This window comes from Raphanus sativus, unplaced genomic scaffold, assembly GCF_000801105.2.
Source record: "Raphanus sativus cultivar WK10039 unplaced genomic scaffold, ASM80110v3 Scaffold1613, whole genome shotgun sequence".
Taxonomy (NCBI): Eukaryota; Viridiplantae; Streptophyta; class Magnoliopsida; order Brassicales; family Brassicaceae; genus Raphanus; species Raphanus sativus.
Window position 1 is genome coordinate 1 of NW_026616922.1, and position 17,992 is coordinate 17,992.

The 17,992-nt window shown below is 39.4% G+C and overlaps 4 protein-coding genes and 1 non-coding gene across 5 annotated transcripts; 1 reads left to right on the plus strand and 4 right to left on the minus strand.

Annotated features, from left to right (window-relative positions):
* Nucleotides 1-8: 8 nt before the first annotated feature.
* Nucleotides 9-1,602, minus strand: LOC108805670 (uncharacterized). Its single transcript, XM_018577605.2, has 2 exons — nt 687-1,602; nt 9-512 (listed from the first exon to the last, which is right to left on the minus strand). Exons 1-2 carry the CDS (start codon nt 1,346-1,348, stop codon nt 74-76), a joined length of 1,101 nt encoding a protein of 366 aa, XP_018433107.1. The 5' UTR covers nt 1,349-1,602; the 3' UTR covers nt 9-73.
* Nucleotides 1,603-2,288: 686 nt separating this feature from the next.
* On the plus strand, nt 2,289-5,783 carry LOC108810114 (exocyst complex component EXO84A). The gene is made up of 5 exons (XM_018582247.2): nt 2,289-2,757; nt 3,034-3,131; nt 3,222-4,257; nt 4,718-5,553; nt 5,636-5,783. The coding sequence occupies exons 1-5, from the start codon at nt 2,599-2,601 to the stop codon at nt 5,781-5,783; spliced, it is 2,277 nt and encodes a 758-aa protein (XP_018437749.1). The 5' UTR covers nt 2,289-2,598.
* A 257-nt stretch (nt 5,784-6,040) lies between these two features.
* Nucleotides 6,041-11,729, minus strand: LOC108812735 (nuclear pore complex protein NUP98A). The gene is made up of 13 exons (XM_018585077.2): nt 11,628-11,729; nt 11,037-11,113; nt 10,593-10,898; nt 9,549-10,169; nt 9,228-9,461; nt 8,509-9,125; nt 8,250-8,337; nt 8,112-8,172; nt 7,867-8,005; nt 7,575-7,691; nt 7,289-7,466; nt 6,948-6,989; nt 6,041-6,851 (listed from the first exon to the last, which is right to left on the minus strand). The coding sequence occupies exons 2-13, from the start codon at nt 11,053-11,055 to the stop codon at nt 6,190-6,192; spliced, it is 3,084 nt and encodes a 1,027-aa protein (XP_018440579.2). The 5' UTR covers nt 11,056-11,113; nt 11,628-11,729; the 3' UTR covers nt 6,041-6,189.
* Nucleotides 11,730-13,984: 2,255 nt separating this feature from the next.
* On the minus strand, nt 13,985-15,823 carry LOC108811055 (UDP-glycosyltransferase 90A2-like). Its single transcript, XM_018583117.2, has 2 exons — nt 15,036-15,823; nt 13,985-14,632 (listed from the first exon to the last, which is right to left on the minus strand). The coding sequence occupies exons 1-2, from the start codon at nt 15,794-15,796 to the stop codon at nt 13,993-13,995; spliced, it is 1,401 nt and encodes a 466-aa protein (XP_018438619.1). The 5' UTR covers nt 15,797-15,823; the 3' UTR covers nt 13,985-13,992.
* A 1,364-nt stretch (nt 15,824-17,187) lies between these two features.
* Nucleotides 17,188-17,259, minus strand: TRNAP-AGG (transfer RNA proline (anticodon AGG)). The gene has a single exon. It is a non-coding gene; the product is annotated as a tRNA-Pro (tRNA).
* Nucleotides 17,260-17,992: the final 733 nt, after the last annotated feature.

A 17,992-nucleotide genomic window follows, 5' to 3' on the forward strand; every position in this document is an offset into this window, starting at 1 on the left:
AAAAAAGATAATCAAATATATGTACACTGATGATAATAGCTTACTTTGAGATGAAAACTAAACATTCAGCTCTTCAGACCCCACCAAGCACTCTCTTAAGGTCACTCTTCTGCTCTAACGTAAGCCTCGACGGGAACAAGACCTCGAACCTGACTCTCAAGGCTCCTCTTTTCGAAGGCTCTTTAGTAGGCATTCCTTCGTTCGGGATCACAATCTCCTGACCCGGTTTAACAATATCCAGAACCGGAATCGTCAGTTTCCTCCCGTCAAGAGTCGTTAAGCTAACGGTGACTCCGGTTAGCGCATCTACCAAAGAGACTTTCTTCTCGAAAACCAGATCGTTACCGTCTCTCGTGTAAACCGGATGAGGCTTCTCGTCTACGACGAATGTGAGATCAGCGGGAGTGACACCGGGCTCTTGGTTGCCTTTCTCAGGGAACGTGATCTTTGTTCCTTTCTTCCAACCTGGTTTAATGTCTATTTTCAAAATCTCTTGCACTGTCTTTGGTTTCCTGTAACGTAAAAAGACATCATCAGAAAAAAGGACAAGAACTAAAACTCATGTTGTTCCACATAATCGTTTCGTTTAGAAACTAATTTACCCGCCTAAACCGAACCTAATTTACCCGCCTTAACCGATTTTTAGAACACACTTAAGATTCAATCAGAGAGTATTATAAACTAACCCAAACTCATCAGGAACAAGGCGAGAGATTCGCATCTTCTTCTTCCCGCCTTTGTACAGCTCCTCAAGCGTGCAAAGCAACCTGTTCTCTATATCCGGCGCCTTCCTATTCTCCGGCGGCGGCGGCGGCGTCTTTTTGTCCGCCGGAGGCGGCGGCGTCTTTTTGTTCGCCGGAGGCGGCGGCGTCTTTTTGTTCGCCGGCGGAGGCGGCGTCTTTTTGTTAGCCGGCGGAGGCGGCGTCTTTTTGTTCGCCGGCGGCGGCGGCGTTTTCTTGTTCGCCGGCGGCGGCGGCGTTTTCTTGTTCGCGAAGAACTCCGCGAAGATATCTTCGGCATCGCGCGGATAATACCGAAACTCTGAGTTGTCGTCGCCGCGACGCGATGAGTAACTCCTCTGCTTCGCCACCGTCTCCGGCGCGGAAGGTGAATCGGAGGATTTTAGCCCTTCTTCTCCGTGCTGATCGTAGATCTGACGTCTTCGTGGATCGCAGAGGACGTCGTAAGCTTCGGAGATCTGCTTGAACTTGGCCTCCGCTTCTTTCTTGCTTGTCGTGGGGTTCTTGTCCGGGTGGTACTTCATGGCGAGTCTCCGGTAAGACTTCTTGAGATCGTCGTCGTTAGCGTTTCTACTCACCTTCAGGACGTTGTAGTAATCAACACCCATTGATCCCCAAATGTAAAAAAAAAAGTCAAACACACAGATCAAATCGAGATCGTCTCTCAAGAACAAAGAGCGGAGTGCGTGTGAGGTAGGAGAAAGAACATGTGACGGAGGTGAAGAATGAGAAATATAGTCTTTTTAATGGAGCCACGTGGCGTTTTTTACAGTCGGCTTATCTTTAACTTTCTGGTGATTTTATCGATATGGTAAGAAGATGATCAGCTACTTTCCTTTTTTAATTAGAGAGAATATACTCTTTGAGGGATTAAAAAGGAAGTTAAATATTCAGACAACTAAACATAGAAGCAAACATTCATGGTTTAGTATAAATGGAGTTAAACCAGAGACAATTATTACTATATTTATTTTTATACTGTACTAATAATTATTAATTACCTTTTCTTGCCGACAAACGAAAAAGTGAGCAATAATCAAACCGGACTAAACCACTTAAACCACGACAATAGAAATTGTCTTAAAGCAACAAAGTTTTGATTTGTGTATGAGAAATCCAATGTGCTTACGTCAGACAAGAAGTACGAATATAATGTTTTGCTTATTATTAGGTTTTGGATACATTCATATTTTATATCCTAGTAAACCAATTTCGATACTTCAACAAACCGATAAATTATATTTGCTATCTTGCAATTTTGTTTTTCTTTTTTCCTAAACTTTCCAGCTCGTAAGGAATCAACTTACAAGATGTCAAAAAGAAAAAACCAATCAATCAACTGACACTTACTATAATCCTATTGATGATGATACTAATTAATGATTTTTAACAAAAGATATGATGATACTAATGATGATGATATCAGTCAACTTACTGAGATTATTAATCTATACTAATAAAGTTAATTAATACTTTTAATATATTTCTCTAAAACAATTGAAAATCAAACTGGTAAAAGTTTGGAATAATTGCAAAAGTTTTAAATCTAATCAACAACTGATTTGCATAAAAGAAGGAAAAATAAAATAAAATAACACATACGGATCCAAATAATAAGCATATTCTTACGTAACTCCGGCCAAACCATTCATTATGTTTAATGCCAAGGACGTGGAAGCGATAACGCATCGCGGTGAGCCCTACGCGCTTTCCGAGTCAATGGACTCACGTCTCCTGGATCCAAATTTGCCTCCTTCTCCTTCGCAACCCTAACAACAAACATATCATTCTCCTCAACGCCAATCTTCTTGTGTTTTTCAATCCTTCTGGTTCTGTGTTTTTGATTAGGTTTCAGAAAATGGAAGCGAGAGCAAGAGGATCAATGTCGTCGAGCATCGGCGACTCCGCAGAACTCGAAGCCAACCTGACACTTAGTGATCGTCTCAAGGTTTTCAAGGGCTCCACTTTTGATCCCGAGGCTTATGTCACCTCCAAATGCCAGCATATGAACGAAAAGGTTTTTTGTTTTGTTTTTGTCTGTTTCTTGCACCACAAGCTAAATGATTCTCATTAGGTGGGATCATGTCTAATTGTTATGACCTAATATACAATTAACACGATCGAGTCCATATTAGTTAATGTAAATTCACTTTGGTGGTGAGAGATGTTTCTGATGCTAACTTAATGTTTTATGACATGTAATTGTTCAGTTTGTGTCTGAATCTGTGGTTAGCTCAGCCCTCCAAAATCCAAATGGTAGTTTATATTGATGATTGTTTTGTGTTGCTTGCAGGAGACGAAACATTTGACTTCTTACCTCGTTGAACTGAAGAAAGCCTCTGCAGAAGAGATGCGCAAGAGCGTCTACGCTAACTATGCTGCCTTTATACGGTTCGTTAGTCATAACGTTTTGTTACATGATATGCATAGTTCTTGTTGCTTGCTAGTTACGTTACAATTAGTTCTTGATTTTTTTTTCAGGACATCTAAGGAGATATCAGCACTTGAAGGACAGCTTCTATCAATGAGAAACCTTCTCTCTGCTCAAGCAGCTCTCGTTCACGGCTTAGCTGATGGCGTTCACATTAGCTCCTTATGTGCCGATGACGCTGATGAATTAACCGACCAAGACCTATACAACATGGATAACAAACAGCTCTCGAAGATAGAGACTTGGGTCGTTGAGTTCTTCGACCGGCTTGAAGTCCTCTTAGCCGAGAAGAGAGTTGATGAATCAATGGCTGCTTTGGAAGAAGGGCGGCGCGTGGCGATGGAAGCACAGGAGCAACGAACCCTCAGCCCCAGCACTCTTCTCTCTCTGAACAATGAGATCAAAGCAAAGAGACAAGAGCTGGCTGATCAGTTGGCTGAAGCTATAGGCCAACCTTCCACAAGAGCAGGTGAGCTTAGATCAGCTGTCTTGGCTCTCAAGAAACTCGGCGACGGCTCTCGCGCTCACACGCTGCTTCTCAAGTCCTACGAGAGGAGGCTACAAGCCAACATCCAGAGCCTAAGAGGCTCCAACACTTCCTACGGTGTAGCCTTCGCCGCTGCTCTCTCTCAGCTTGTTTTCTCGACGATCGCTCAAGCTGCAAGCGACTCTCTAGCGGTTGTTGGAGAGGATCCATCCTACTCATCAGAGCTTGTGACATGGGCGGTTAAACAAGCGGAGTCTTTCGCTCTTTTACTCAAAAGACATACTCTGGCTTCATCTGCTGCTGCTGGAAGCTTGAGGGTAACCGCAGAGTGCATCCAGCTCTGCGCTTCTCACTGCTCTTCGTTGGAGTCTCGCGGTTTAGCTCTTTCTCCTGTATTGCTGAAACACTTTAGGCCTGGCGTGGAGCAAGCACTGACTGGTAACCTCAAGAGGATTGAACAGAGCAGCGCAGCTTTAGCTGCTTCTGATGATTGGTCACTGGCCTATACACCAACAGGGTCACGCGCCTCATCGAGTACTCCCACTGCACCGCATCTTAAGCTCTCTATAAGCGCTCAAAGATTCAACTCCATGGTTCAGGTACTTAACATTACCTCCAGACATCTTTCTTGTGCTTGTTGCTAGGCACGCGGGTTCCCTTAGTTCGGGTTATTCGGTTCAGTTAGTTCGGTTAAACATAAATCTTCCCGTATAGTATTCGGTTAGTTTGGCTTTTGAAAATCTTACCGAAATTTTTGATTTTGTTTACATTTTGGTTTACTTTTGTAAAGATTTCAGATAAATTCGCTTAATCTTGGTTAAATTTGGTTAATTCAGTTATTTCGTTTAGTTCGGTTCGATTTTTTGTTATGGTTTGGGTATGAATTTTCTTTTTTTCTAAAGAGAAAAAAAAAAAAACCAATTGCCAAACCGAAAACCATTTTAGATCTGGGGAATCTAACCGAACTAACCGGAATTTCAGTTCATCGGTTCGGTACGGTTCAAATTTTATGGCCTACTTGTTGCTTTAAGGTTAACTTATTGTCCGTGTACATTTTAGGAGTTTCTGGAGGATGCTGGACCACTAGATGAAGCCTTACAGCTAGACGGTATCGCACTAGACGGTGTTCTGCAAGTGTTCAACGCATACGTGGACCTCTTGATCAACGCATTGCCCGGTTCAGCCGAAAACGAAGAGAATCCGGTTCATAGAATAGTCAGAATAGCTGAAACCGAGTCTCAACAGACAGCCTTGTTGGTCAATGCACTTCTCTTAGCAGATGAGCTAATCCCACGGTCTGCTTCGAGAATCTTACCACAAGGAGGTACGAGCCAGTCCACCACTCCACGTAGAGGAGCCTCCTCAGATAGACAGAACAGGCCAGAGCAAAGAGAATGGAAGAAAAAGCTTCAGAGATCAGTTGATCGGTTAAGAGACAGCTTCTGTAGACAGCATGCTCTCGAACTCATCTTCACGGAAGAAGGAGAAGTCCGTCTCAGCTCCGAGATATACATTCTCATGGACGAAACCGCCGAAGAGCCGGAGTGGTTCCCTTCGCCGATCTTTCAAGAACTGTTTGCGAAGCTGACGAGGATATCGACGATCGTGAGCGATATGTTCGTTGGGAGAGAGAGGTTCGCGACGATACTGCTGATGAGGCTGACGGAGACGGTGATTCTTTGGATCTCTGATGATCAGAGCTTTTGGGAAGAGATGGAGACGGGAGATAAACCGTTGGGACCGCTTGGTCTTCAGCAGTTTTATCTAGACATGGAGTTTGTAATGATCTTTGCCTCACAGGGAAGGTACTTGTCGAGAAACCTTCACCAAGTTATCAAGAACATTATAGCTCGTGCCATCGAAGCTGTTTCAGCCACTGGACTCGATCCTTACACGTACGTATTAAATATGTTTCTAACATAAACTCGTGATTAAGATGATTAGTTATATAACTAATGTAATGGTGTGATGAAACAGTACGTTGCCGGAAGAAGAATGGTTTGCGGAGGTAGCTCAGATAGCGATAAAGATGTTGACCGGAAAAGGCAATTTCGGCGGCAACCACGGAGAGCGTGACGTCACTAGCCCCTCTGTTTCCTCTGCCAAGTCTTACACCAGCAACTGACTAATCACACTTTCTTTATATTTTCATATTAATTATTTTATAATTAAATGCAAAAACTGATTGTTCTGTTGTTTATTTGTACTCAGAATACAACAGATAAAATAGCTCATCATTATTTGCAAGTTTCTCGTACTATATGCTAAAAACATGCAAACAAATGATCATGATTTCACATTGACTATGTAAAATGACAATATATCAACGAACAATGACCAATCTATCGGTAGATTAACTAGCTATTTGAATATGTAACAAGATAACAAAAACCGTTTCCCATATAGTAACAGATACCATACACAATTTCAACAAAACAAAAACAAAGAGAGAGAGTTATAAGGAAACAACAAAAAATGTATGAAAAGAAAGGTATAGAAACGTACAACATACACACTGAGATGAGACCCCCCTAAGCTTCATCATCGTCTTCATCGTCGAGCTTATAGGAACTAAAATGATCGACGCGAAACTTCCACTCGCCTTTCACGGGATCAAACGACACAAACTCAGCTCCTTGTGCCTCAGCTTTCCTCTTAAGCATCATCTTATACTTTTCAACTCTCTCTCCTTCTGTAAACTGTTTCCCTGTCTTCTTATCAACACATTTTATATTCAGCAACGTTACCTCAGCCGGTTTGTTCAACCCTTCCCCAACCGCTGGTTTCTGGCTTTCGTCTAGGTATACAATCACTTCCCGGTTATTGAACTGAACCAGAGATTCCAAGTCGAGTCCACGAATATCGGTCTCTCCCATGAACTTGATGCTCCCGTAACCGTGGCGTCCCACCACGAAGTCTTTCACTCGACTGCAATAACCAGGATCCGCTCTTTCTTTAGCCGCTAGTTCTGGGATTCGTGGCTCGGTAAAATAATCGGATTGACGGAGCTTTGGCATTATCGCCACGATGTCTGTTGCTGCTTCTCCGCCGGCGTGTCCGCCTCCTAGTGTTCTGTAGGGACGGTCTTTCTCCCCAGCGAGATCTGTGCTTGTTGTGCCGTTTGATTTCTGATTTCCATTGATAGATGGATGAGTTCTTTCTTCAGCAGAAGCGAGTTTCCCGTTACCATTTTCTGTGAATAGTGTTAAACAAGTCAGTCAGAGAATGGTCCCAAAGATGGCAAAATGTAATGACACATTTTTTTTTACATATGCATATATATACTCACCGTCATGGTTTACTGCATCAGTAGCTATGTCTGGACTCTTCCCTGAAATTTAAGGATATCATTGTCAAAAAGAGCAAGAGAGTATCTTTATCTTGTATATATTTATACTCAATACTCACACGCAGAGCAATGAAGTTTCGACGGATTAACAACGCATTAACACGAAAAAAGTGCTCTTATGAGAGTGCAAAGGAGTAGAAATCAAAGTTCCAACTGTCTAAGATTTGAACTCTATGCGAATAAACTGAAAAAAGAGTCAAAAAGCTTTCTCTCTATTGAAAACTTAAAAGCAGACCTTAAAGCTATGCAATAAGCAAAGGAATAGAGAAAAGGAAGCTTACCATTTTCATGTACTGGGGCAGTCGGACGGTCCTTTGGAATTGATGATGATTTGCCTCTCGAAGACCACTGTTGAGCTGGGCGTATAACTAGAGCTCTAGGGTTCTCCCTTGGAATGAAAAGAGCATCCGCCTTTGGTGTACTTGAAGGGGTCTCCTCGTCATCAATGAAAAATGGAACCTACGAAGATCATTTTAGCATTTAAAACATGTAGAACGAACCTCAGCACTAAAAATTAAGATTTTGGGTAAGATATGGCGAGTAAAAATTCACAAGACAGAAGCATGCCTTTGGACCATTGTCGCCAGGACGGTACTTTCTCGCAGGCAACCTCACCCGCCTTTGTAAAAGGTGTCGAGAAGTCAGAAGAGATGAGACTCTAACAGGAACAGGTTTGTCAACCACCTGACAGGATAAAGAAACAATGGGAACAAATAGGAAACTTTACGATGAACAAGGAGAACTGAACGGAGATATTTTATAGGTATGACGATGAAAATATGATATTTGGTTATATTCAGGAAAGAGTTAAAAAGAAAAAGGAACAGTGTGGGTGTTGCAGAAGGAAGAGTAGGCTTACAGGTAAGCTGGAGATTCCATATTGAATCGACGATGAGTTTCCGCTTTGATTTATTGAAATCTGAGGCATAGCAGGAAGAGTTCCAAATGGATTTGTAACAACAACCGGTTGCAAAACAACAGAGCTCGGCGGAGCAGGCCTATAATACAAAAACAAAAACAAATTGAAGCTCAAATAGAGCATAACAAAACTTATACAAAACGAAAACAGAAGTCCTGCAAGGACTGATGTCAGAAAGATCATACGTTTGCCCAAAGTTGCCTTGACCAAAAAATCCCAGTCCACCAGCATTCCCAGTTGCATTAGCTTTAGAACATGAATAAAAAAAGAGTTAGCATCTAGTAATAAGAGGACAACGTCAGTGACTTGGTCGTCAGAGGTACCTGCTTGTGTTTGACCGAAGTTGTTGAAACCAAAACCATTTGATGCTTGACCTGGCTGAGATGATTGAAAAGGTGTCACACCAGCAGGCTACAGAAATAAAGAAAGATTAGAAGGCCCAAACTAGATCAAAAGGGAACTGTAGGAGCAGGGCTCAATGAAGCAAAAGAACTACTAACTGTGAAGAGAACAGGTATCACCAAAGGAAATGAAAAAACTAAGTGCTTGAGCATATAAACGAATGCAAAAACAAAAGTTCACCGTGGTTTGTCCAAATGGAGAGCTGCTAGACGTGGTTAATGTTGACGAACTTGAAAACAGGTTGCCAAATCCAGTCGAAGGCTTATTGAACATGTTAGTTTGGCCGAATGCAGGAGCACTATTCTGTCCGAACTGTCCAAAAGCAGAACCAGTCTGTCCAAATGCAGAACCAGTCTGTCCCATCGAGGGGTTTGAGCTGAACAGAGAAGATGACTGAGTGTTGCCAAATGCTGAGGTTGCACCTTGTCCTGGAGCTGAACCAAATATTGATGGAGAAGAACCAAATCCAGGAGTGCTTGACGAACCAAATAACGGTGATGAGGTCGTTGTTCCAAAAGCGGAAGTGGCAGTTGATGACGTTGACCCAAAAAGATTGGATGAAGATGTTACACCAAAGGGCGAGGAACCAAAAGTTGAAGTAGCCGCTCCAAAACCCGAACTGGCAATTGTTGGGGTTTGAGAGGCAAAAGGGTTGGTAGATGTTGAACTCGCAAAAGGGTTTGCTGGATTTGCTGGCGTCTGACCAAACGCCGGTGATGGAGCAAAAGGATTTGGCTGAGCAGCTGAAACACCAAATCCGGTATTTCCAGGAGACTGACCAGCAGGACGTGGTCCACCTGAAAATTGAAAATGTAGAGAATCCATAGTTAGAAAAAGTACAAGAAAATAGCGTTAAGCAGATGTAATACCAGATTTGTTTGATCAAGTGTGATTTGTACCTTTATCTCCGCGCTGGTAGTCTTCCCACCTTAGCTCCTCATGGCTTTTATCTTTGTATGCCGGCATGGCAGAAATAGATTCCAACTTTCCAGCAGGCGTACCACTGGCTGTATCTGCCTCAACGGTCGGTGCATAAGGCACGGCTCGACTGCCCCCTTGTTGTTGGCCACCGAAAGGTGATTGACCAAAACCAGAACTCCCAAATGTTGGGGTTGAAGCCTGCGGCTGCGCACCTGCAAAACAAATCATGAAACATATTTCTTCATCCTTTATCCAAATGACTAACACAACAATTAGTTTGGACATGCTAAAGTGCGAACCTTGGGCTCCAAATGGAGATGGCGTAGAGCCGAATGCGCTGCTGCCAAATGCTGATGTGGACTGGCCAAAAGCTGGGGAGGAGCCAAAACTAAACGATGAGGTATTTGATGCACCAAAAGTAGGAGTACTGGATGCTCCAAAGGCAGGAGAACTTGATGCACCAAAGGCAGGAGAGGCTGCTGCACCAAAAGCAGGAGTGTTTGATGCACCAAAAGCAGGAGTGCTTGAAGCACCAAAAGCAGGGGTGCTAGAAGCTCCAAAAGCACCTCCAGAACCAAAGCCAGTGTTCCCAAACGTGTTTCCAGTGCTACCAAAGGCTGGAGTCGGTGAAGCTCCAAATGCAGGTGTGCTTGTGGCGCCAAAAGAAGGCTGGTTAGAGGTGCCGAAGGCAGGCGTGCTTGTGGCACCAAAAGCAGGCGTGCTCGATGCACCAAACGAGGGTGTGCTTGTAGCACCGAAGGCAGGCGTGCTCGATGCACCGAAGGCAGGCGTGCTCGTGGCACCAAAAGGTGTGGATGAACCAAAAGTGCTGTTTCCAAATGCAGGTTGAGATTGCTGCGCTGTGCTTCCAAAAGGATTTGACTGAGGCGTTGAAAATCCCTGCCCAAAACCAGAAGACCCTGAAAGAAGAACAAATAAATTAACGTGGTCCCGAAAAGGAAATGTGAAACTGAAAACATGGATTAACGACTAACGAGACCACGTGCTAAAGAAAGATAAACAACAAATAAATCGAAGCCAAGATCTAAAAAACAGTAGAAAGAGGACCGAAAAAGCGAACGTTTAAAGAACGGTTCAAGACTATTTAACCTGGTAGTGAAAACATTATAGACACCACGAAACTAAGATAATGTGCACTGAAACAAAGAGCCCTATTAAATGCTTGGAAAATATTGAAACCACTAAACAAGGCTAATTCCTAAACCTACCAATCTAGATGCAAAAGACCACCTCCTCAGGCATGCATATATACTCACGATATTAAAGACAAAAAATTCATATCCAGAAAAAACAGTAAATCAAGTGACATATAAGGTACTTACCGCCAAAAGGTGAAGGTGCTGGGGAAGCTCCAAAGGCCGGAGTAGAACTCCCAAATGCTGGTGATGAAGAAGCTCCAAAAGTTGTGGTGGAGCCGAACGGAGAAGAGGCTTGAGGTGCACCAAAGACACCGGTTGAAGTGCCACCAAAGATCGAACTCCCTGTCTGTGCAGCAAAAGGTGAAGAAGATGTGCCAAACGGTGTTGCTGCTGCTGGAGCAAAGGGATTATTACTACTAGTGTTGCTGGTCTGACCAAACAAAGATTGGGACCCAAATGGGCTGCTGCTACTAGATGACTGTCCAAAAGCTATAATAAACAATATTTCACAAGGTCAATTTTCTTTTACAAAAAAAAAAAGAAGCATTAAATATATACAAATAAAATTATTCATAACGAGATTGAAGGCTACGAAATTAACAAGTGTAAGTAATCATAATTACTTACGATTAGATGATCCAAACATCTTCCTCTGTAGTTTCACAACGCCGGACCCAGCCAAAAGAGATTATAGTATCTCGAAGCTGGTAAAAACAAAACAAAAACTATTAGGATACGAGAAAAAGAGAACAAGAGCACACAAGCAAACACCATATACGAAAAATCAAGTATAAAATCCAAAATCCCAATAAGCATCCATAATCATTCTAGATGACGAACTTCTAAACCTATTAACGAACCTCTCTCAACAATAAATTGAACCAAGTAACATCACAAATCACAATAGATATCAGCAACTCAGAAATTGACTATTAGAACGAGAAATCCAGCAAAAAATCAAACTTGGGTGGGAACTAATCGAAAATGTAACTTCACGAAACAGCGAAGAAAAGCTATGAATCCGGATGTAAAACGAGACGAAGACGTTATTATACGATCAATCAAATATGCCTCAAAACGAAGCTCAAAGAGGAAAGTAGCGGAAGCTCCGGTTATTGAAATTAGGGTTCAGGAGTGAAATCGCCGATAAGAAACGAATAGGTTAGGCGCCAAATCAAACGTGGAAGAAAGGAAGATAATTAGGGTGTGGAATGGAACCTGAAAATGACGACGGAGGAAGTAAGGAGCAATCTGGCTCGCCGGAATCGAAAGCGCGAGACTTCGTTCTACCTCCGAGACGCTAATTTGCTGAATTATTTGTTTTAGGTCACTCTATTTATTTTTATATTAAACGAAACTCTAATATTTTTTTTTTTGTCAACAAACGAAACTCTAATATAAAACTGTTATACAACAATTGTCTTTAAAATTATTTTATCAGTAATTCTAATTTTACAATTTTACCTTTAAGTAAATAATTTTTATAAATGTATTTTTATGTAAAGAAAAACTAAACTGACTCTTTTTGGACAAAACTGACACTCATAATCATTTATAAATCTTTTTTTTAACAACTTCACTCTTTAAATACCAAACCTTTAAATATCACTAAATTATAAATCTAAGTGTTAGTATTTTTTGATTGAAGATATTATGAAAAATAGTATCTAACTAATGGTATTTTAAAAATGTTTCTTGATTTTGTGGCAAATAATTTATATAGCACAAAAATAATTATGAAAAAATAAGAGGTAATTAACAAAAATTAAACTAATGCTAGTTAAAAATAAATAAATAAAATTTCAAATCCTAAATCATTTACTTAATACCACCTACACAATTATAAACCATATATTTTAAGTACTAAACTCATAATAAATTTATAAAATAATAACTTTTTAACACCCCCAAAAAATAATAACTTATGTTTAAGGTTATTTTGGAAATTTTCTCTCTTGTGTACTACTATTTGAATAAAAATGTGATTTATTGCTATTTTAGATTATATATTTTTATTTAATCCAACAATTAACATTTTCTCTCTTGTGTAGTTATTTTTTTTTCTGTGTGCCTTATTAATTCCAACTTTTCCAAGTAAATGCAGAACACACTAGTAATTTTTTCAGTCCAAGACCAAGAAGAATGCAAGCAAACCGGTTAGTACTTGGCACTGATCTCTTGTATCTCCTATACAACAAGGAAATCAAGTTAATGTAATAATCACTTTACTAGATGATAATCCGCGCCTTGCGCGGGGTGAACTTTTTTAAAAATATGTTGTATCTAAATAAATAATACATTTTTGTTATTAATAATTTTTTTACATTTGATTAGGGATGAAATGTGGATATGTATCATTTGGTTTGATTAGGTTCGGTTTGGATCTTTACAAATTTGGTTCGTATTTTTATATGTTCGGTTTGGGCTTAGATTCAGATAATCCATTTAATATTTTAAAAACTTAAAGTTCATATATATTTTAAATTTCTCAAAACATAAAAATAAAAATAATATGTTACATATAAATTTGAATAATGTATACCAAAATACTTAAACTTAACATAAAAATTGGTTTAACTTAAATATTTGGACAGAAAATGAATAGATATTTTCAGTATTTTGATATTTTGAGTAATGTTTAGTTATTTTAAATATATAATTTTTACTATTTTATATATTTCTAAGTATTTTGGACAATTTAAAAGCATCTTAAGTATTTTGTATATTTCTTTTAGATATTAATTTTTTTTAAAATAATATATTTAAGTATATAAATTTGGTTCGAATACTTGGATACCCAATATATTTTGGTCCGTATCGGGCGGTTCTGGTTTTTTAGATAACAAAATTTTAAACATGTTCATATATCTAACCAATTTAATTAAAGTTCTATACTATTTTCTGGATTGGATTTGGTTCGGTTATTTGGATTCGGATTTTTTTCTCAACCATATATTTTTTATTGTAACCAAATTTCAAATGAACGTGACGATGGTTCATACTGATTTTGGGTATGCAACAATTTTTAAACTAAAACACTTTCTATTATTTACGTGATTTATTTAGTTAATCATTAAAAAATTTCAAGGACCATTAAAAATAATGGGCTGAACTGAAAAAAATTTATCATTGATCACAAATTTTCAATGTGAGGCTTGTACCACTTTTAGTAATTTATATTCTTTTTAAAAAATTCGAAATACAACATATAAGAAAAAATATAATTTTTTTTTTATATGCTTAATGTGATTGTTTAATTTATTTAAAAAAATAAAATTAAACGAAAAGTATAGAGGATAAAAAATTATTATCAAATCTTTATTATTCATAGTCATTAATGGTGATATATATGTCAATCATATTATGAAGTTCCGTAGCTTTTATTTAAGGAAAGAATAGAGAATATTTTTTTGTATATTAATAATTAATTTAATAGTTATTTAATAAAAACTATAATATATGTGTAGATGGACCAACCTATTTCTCTAATAATTCTGAGAATAATTCTCATGATGACACGTGACTACTAAATAATGTTGCAATGCTTCAGGATTAATATATAGGGGATAATAAAGGTTTAACATCATGTTCCATTGTTACAAAACTCGTTGATTAGGTTGTCTAAATTCTTCCAAGAAGAACCAACACCTTCCTCCAAAGCCTTCTTCGCCATCTTACTATATGCTTCCACATTCCTCCTCAGCTCTTTCCCTTTCTCTCCCTCCATCAACTCCTTCACTTTCTTTGCAACCTCTCCTCTTCTCGCAACACCACCACTCGCCGCCACCACTCTCTCCGCCACTCTCAGCTCTTCCACCACCAGTATCGCATTCAAAGGCTGCTCGGCCGCTACTGGAAACGCCAAGATTGGAACCCCAGCGCAAATGCTCTCCATCAGAGAATTCCACCCACAGTGGCTCAAGAACCCTCTAACACTCTCGTGCTCTAGTATCTTCCTCTGATCAACCCATTCATCTTTCACCGCCATTCCTCTCTCTCCCACTCTCTCTTCGAACCCTTTCCCTATCTCGTTTCCTTTCAACACCCAAAGAAAGTTCACCTTTGATTCTTCCAACCCTAACGCAATCTCCTCTACTTGTTCTCTCTGGATCTCGGCTTGTGAGCCAAAAGCCACGTAGAGAACATTGCATCCCTTGTCTCGCTTTTCATCTAGCCATTTCATCCAAACAGTTTTGACCTTCTCTGCTCCCTCGTCCTCCAAGCTGACAGAACACAAAGATGTACGTATGATGATGATCATGTTTTCCTCAATTTCTTATTGATTAGTACTAGACTTATGAGCAAATCTCGTAAACAACACTATTTAGTTTGTCACAAAATAACATTTAAAAAGAAAAAATACTCAACAATCAACATAGCATTTTTAGTCAATAAAATCCTAAATTATCTTACATCCTAAACCATAATTTTGTCCTCTAAATACTAGAACTCTAATCACTAGACCTTAACTCAAATACAAAAATATATTTATTTTTTACCTTTTAATAAATAATATTTTGAAGATTTTCTTTTTAAGTGCTATTTTTTGAACAAAATTTTGATTTAGTGCTAGTTAAGAATATTTCTCTATACTTATTTACACAAAATCATACTTAATTAGCTTACGAGTTTTTGGCAAGACAAAGTGGTCCAAGTGTCCATGGCCTGAGCTCGCGAGTACGCTTATAGAAATCTATAAACACCGGCTCAAGGTCATCGAACGTGTTGAATATGATACCTTGACTTTTACTCATAGACGTGACTTGATCTATGATAAGCTTGAATCCAGGATCCGTGGCGAGTTTCGCATCAGACATATCTTCAACGAAATCGCATTTTCTAACCTTAATCCATGGAAACTCCGGTACGGCAACCGCCTCCGTCTCGGACTTAACCTTAGACAGAAGCTGGTTTTCAAAGACACTGTCCAGTATACAGGGGGAAGCGCAGTTCATACCCAAGAAAACAAGCCGAGGAAACCCTAGCTTCAGAGCCGACTCCAGCGTCCACCACAAGAAACCGTCTGAGACCATGAAACTGACGCGTGGCAGGGACGCGAGCTCTCGCTCGAAGTCGGGCTGCATTGACTCGGTGGCTCTCGTGAAAGGCACGTGGAGGGAGGAGATAGCCGGGAGCTTGTCGGTGCATTCCAGGCCGGGTGGGATCTCCGGGACGTTCTTGGGGAAAGGGAGGGCGATGACGGTTGCTTTGGTGCCGGAGAGTGAGTCGGCGAAGAAAGGACGGTTTAAAGGAGTGGTGAAGACGGTGACGGAGATGTCTCTGGCGAAGGAGTGGGAGAGGAGGAGACGGGCTAGCTGAAGCATAGGTATCATGTGCCCTTTGGACATGTATGGGAACAAAACCACGTGAACTTTTTCTAACTCCATTTGAGAAATGAGATCTGTGGAAAGACTTCTCTGTTTCTTATAATGTGTCTCTATGTATAAACAAAGACTTTCATGTCCGTTGAGATCTCAGATCTGTGCATAGGCTTCCCAACCCCTTCTCGTACCTGTCTCTATGTATAATAAATAAAGACTTAAAATGTCTATTGAGACGTGTGCCTAGTGGCTAGTGGCTAGGGCCTAGGATTATCTCTCCGTGACCAAAAATTGATGAAACATTTCATTTAGCAATCTGCGAATAACTAATTACTGATATTAAAAAAATAGCAGTTTGACAGACGATTGTTGTCTTTGGCACTTTACTTGGTATACACGGTTTGTTGAGTTTTCTGAATCAGACTGGTTCATCAACTCTTTGCACTTGTCCTGCAAAACCCTGACGATTATATTCACTTACGGTTAAAATTTTTGAATTACTTCGCCGCTGAGTAAATGAATAAGCTATGATATTACGATAATATTCATCAGAACATGAGTGCTACTTCAAAGATCTAAGATCGATTGAGGAAAATGCATAGTACAACTAGCTGATGACTCATATTGTGAAGAAGTCCATTCTGGAAAATGGTAAAGAACCTGGTGATGATGTTATTATTTTTGGCGTTCACTTCTATCAGTGACATGTAAGCAAGAACCCATAATAGGAGCTTCAATGCAAGCTCCTCTGTTATGTCAACTGTATCATTGTACCTAGTTAGCCAATCAGAGATAAATGAGCTTTGATCCGGAACTATTATTTATTCAAACTGAGACGGAAGAGCCTCTCTGGTCGTCTCAAATGGAACCACAAAGAGTAGAGATTCACTAATATCATGTTCTGTTCTTTTTTTTTGGGCAACATCATGTTCTGTTCATTGTATGCAAACTATCCGCCCTTTGACCAGTACGGATTAAAAATGTTCCAAGTGATTTCATAGACCTGAAATGTTCCCTTGTTTCTTTAATTGGCAGCCCTTGTGTCCTGTCATATCAAGATGGTGAAAGAAGACTTTGAAGTCACAATTTGTTCATTTGAAAATTCACTAGACTACTATCCAAGGACGGAATGTCAGATTCCTTAATCCGCAGTAAAATCATCTCTATACTCCTCACTTCAGAATGCAATGCCTAAACATTGGGCACTATTTAGAGACTGTCTGAGAATGTAAGGAAAAAAAACTCGCTATATAACTACTGATCTCCTTTGGTACCTCCTCAAAAATCAAACTCTCAACAACTAAATCTTTGTCTGAGAATGTAAGATGACATGTATCGAATGCAAAGCGTCTATATGAAGTAAAGAAAGCCAGAGAAAGTAAACATTCATCATACACTCTTCTATAACTTCATCATGAGACGGCTGGTGGAAGTTACAGTTGAAATTAAATAAAAAAGGGGCATTCCGAGAATTGAACTCGGGACCTCTCGCACCCTAAGCGAGAATCATACCACTAGACCAAATGCCCGCTGATGTTCATTTTAACGCTACGTTTTCAAAACAAATTAAACGTGTTCAATAATTCACTGCAGCATGGTAAATCAAAATTTGACCAAGATAGCTCTTTGATTCAGTTTTTATTTTGTGCCTATTCATTGGTTCTGGTCGTGATTTTTGAATCTAGAAAACAGTACTCATTAGTTGGGTTATCAAGAATATGTAACAACTTTGGAAGAGAAGAAAACATAAATCAACAAACATGGTACACTAGTGATATAGCTTTAACAGTTCTAAACAAGATCAAATTTCTGTAGTTATAGATATGAATATGATCATATAGTTAACTGCACATAGTTTTAGTAATTAGTTTAAAACTTAGAGTTGCTTTTTCCAGCAAAAAAAATTATAATATATTACCAATAATATACATAGCCATCGGAAAAAAATATTATACCAATGTGTGACTATAGGTGCAGTTTGAAATCTTACTATTACAATTACAAACTAAGATGCGTTTGCCTTTAACAATAGTATTATTTGTGATGGTCTTATATGACTAACTAGGATAATGGTTGGTCACCCAAATAATGAGAATATTCAAGATTACGAGTTTGAATAATCTCCTCTGAATATTTTTGTGTTAAGGTAGAATTTTGTTTAAAAAATTAAATATGTATACAACATATTAAATAGCAAACTATCTTAGCCATCCTCTTAAAAAAAACTATCCTAGCCATCGGACAAAAGTAAAATCTACCTGC

Coding starts and splice junctions, on each gene's coding strand:
- LOC108805670 (XM_018577605.2), bottom strand. CDS start 1,348: ATGGGTGTTGATTACTACAACGTCCTGAAGGTGAGTAGAAACGCTAAC. Junction 513..686: donor CTTGTTCCTGATGAGTTTGG/GTTAGTTTATAA, acceptor TTTACGTTACAG/GAAACCAAAGACAGTGCAAG.
- LOC108811055 (XM_018583117.2), bottom strand. CDS start 15,796: ATGGAGTTAGAAAAAGTTCACGTGGTTTTGTTCCCATACATGTCCAAA. Junction 14,633..15,035: donor CTTTGTCTTGCCAAAAACTC/GTAAGCTAATTA, acceptor GTGTTCTGTCAG/CTTGGAGGACGAGGGAGCAG.
- LOC108812735 (XM_018585077.2), bottom strand. Junction 9,126..9,227: donor CTACCAGCGCGGAGATAAAG/GTACAAATCACA, acceptor TTCAATTTTCAG/GTGGACCACGTCCTGCTGGT. Junction 8,338..8,508: donor CTCCATTTGGACAAACCACG/GTGAACTTTTGT, acceptor TTATTTCTGTAG/CCTGCTGGTGTGACACCTTT.
- LOC108810114 (XM_018582247.2), top strand. CDS start 2,599: ATGGAAGCGAGAGCAAGAGGATCAATGTCGTCGAGCATCGGCGACTCC. Junction 2,758..3,033: donor GCCAGCATATGAACGAAAAG/GTTTTTTGTTTT, acceptor TGTTGCTTGCAG/GAGACGAAACATTTGACTTC. Junction 5,554..5,635: donor ACTGGACTCGATCCTTACAC/GTACGTATTAAA, acceptor GTGATGAAACAG/TACGTTGCCGGAAGAAGAAT.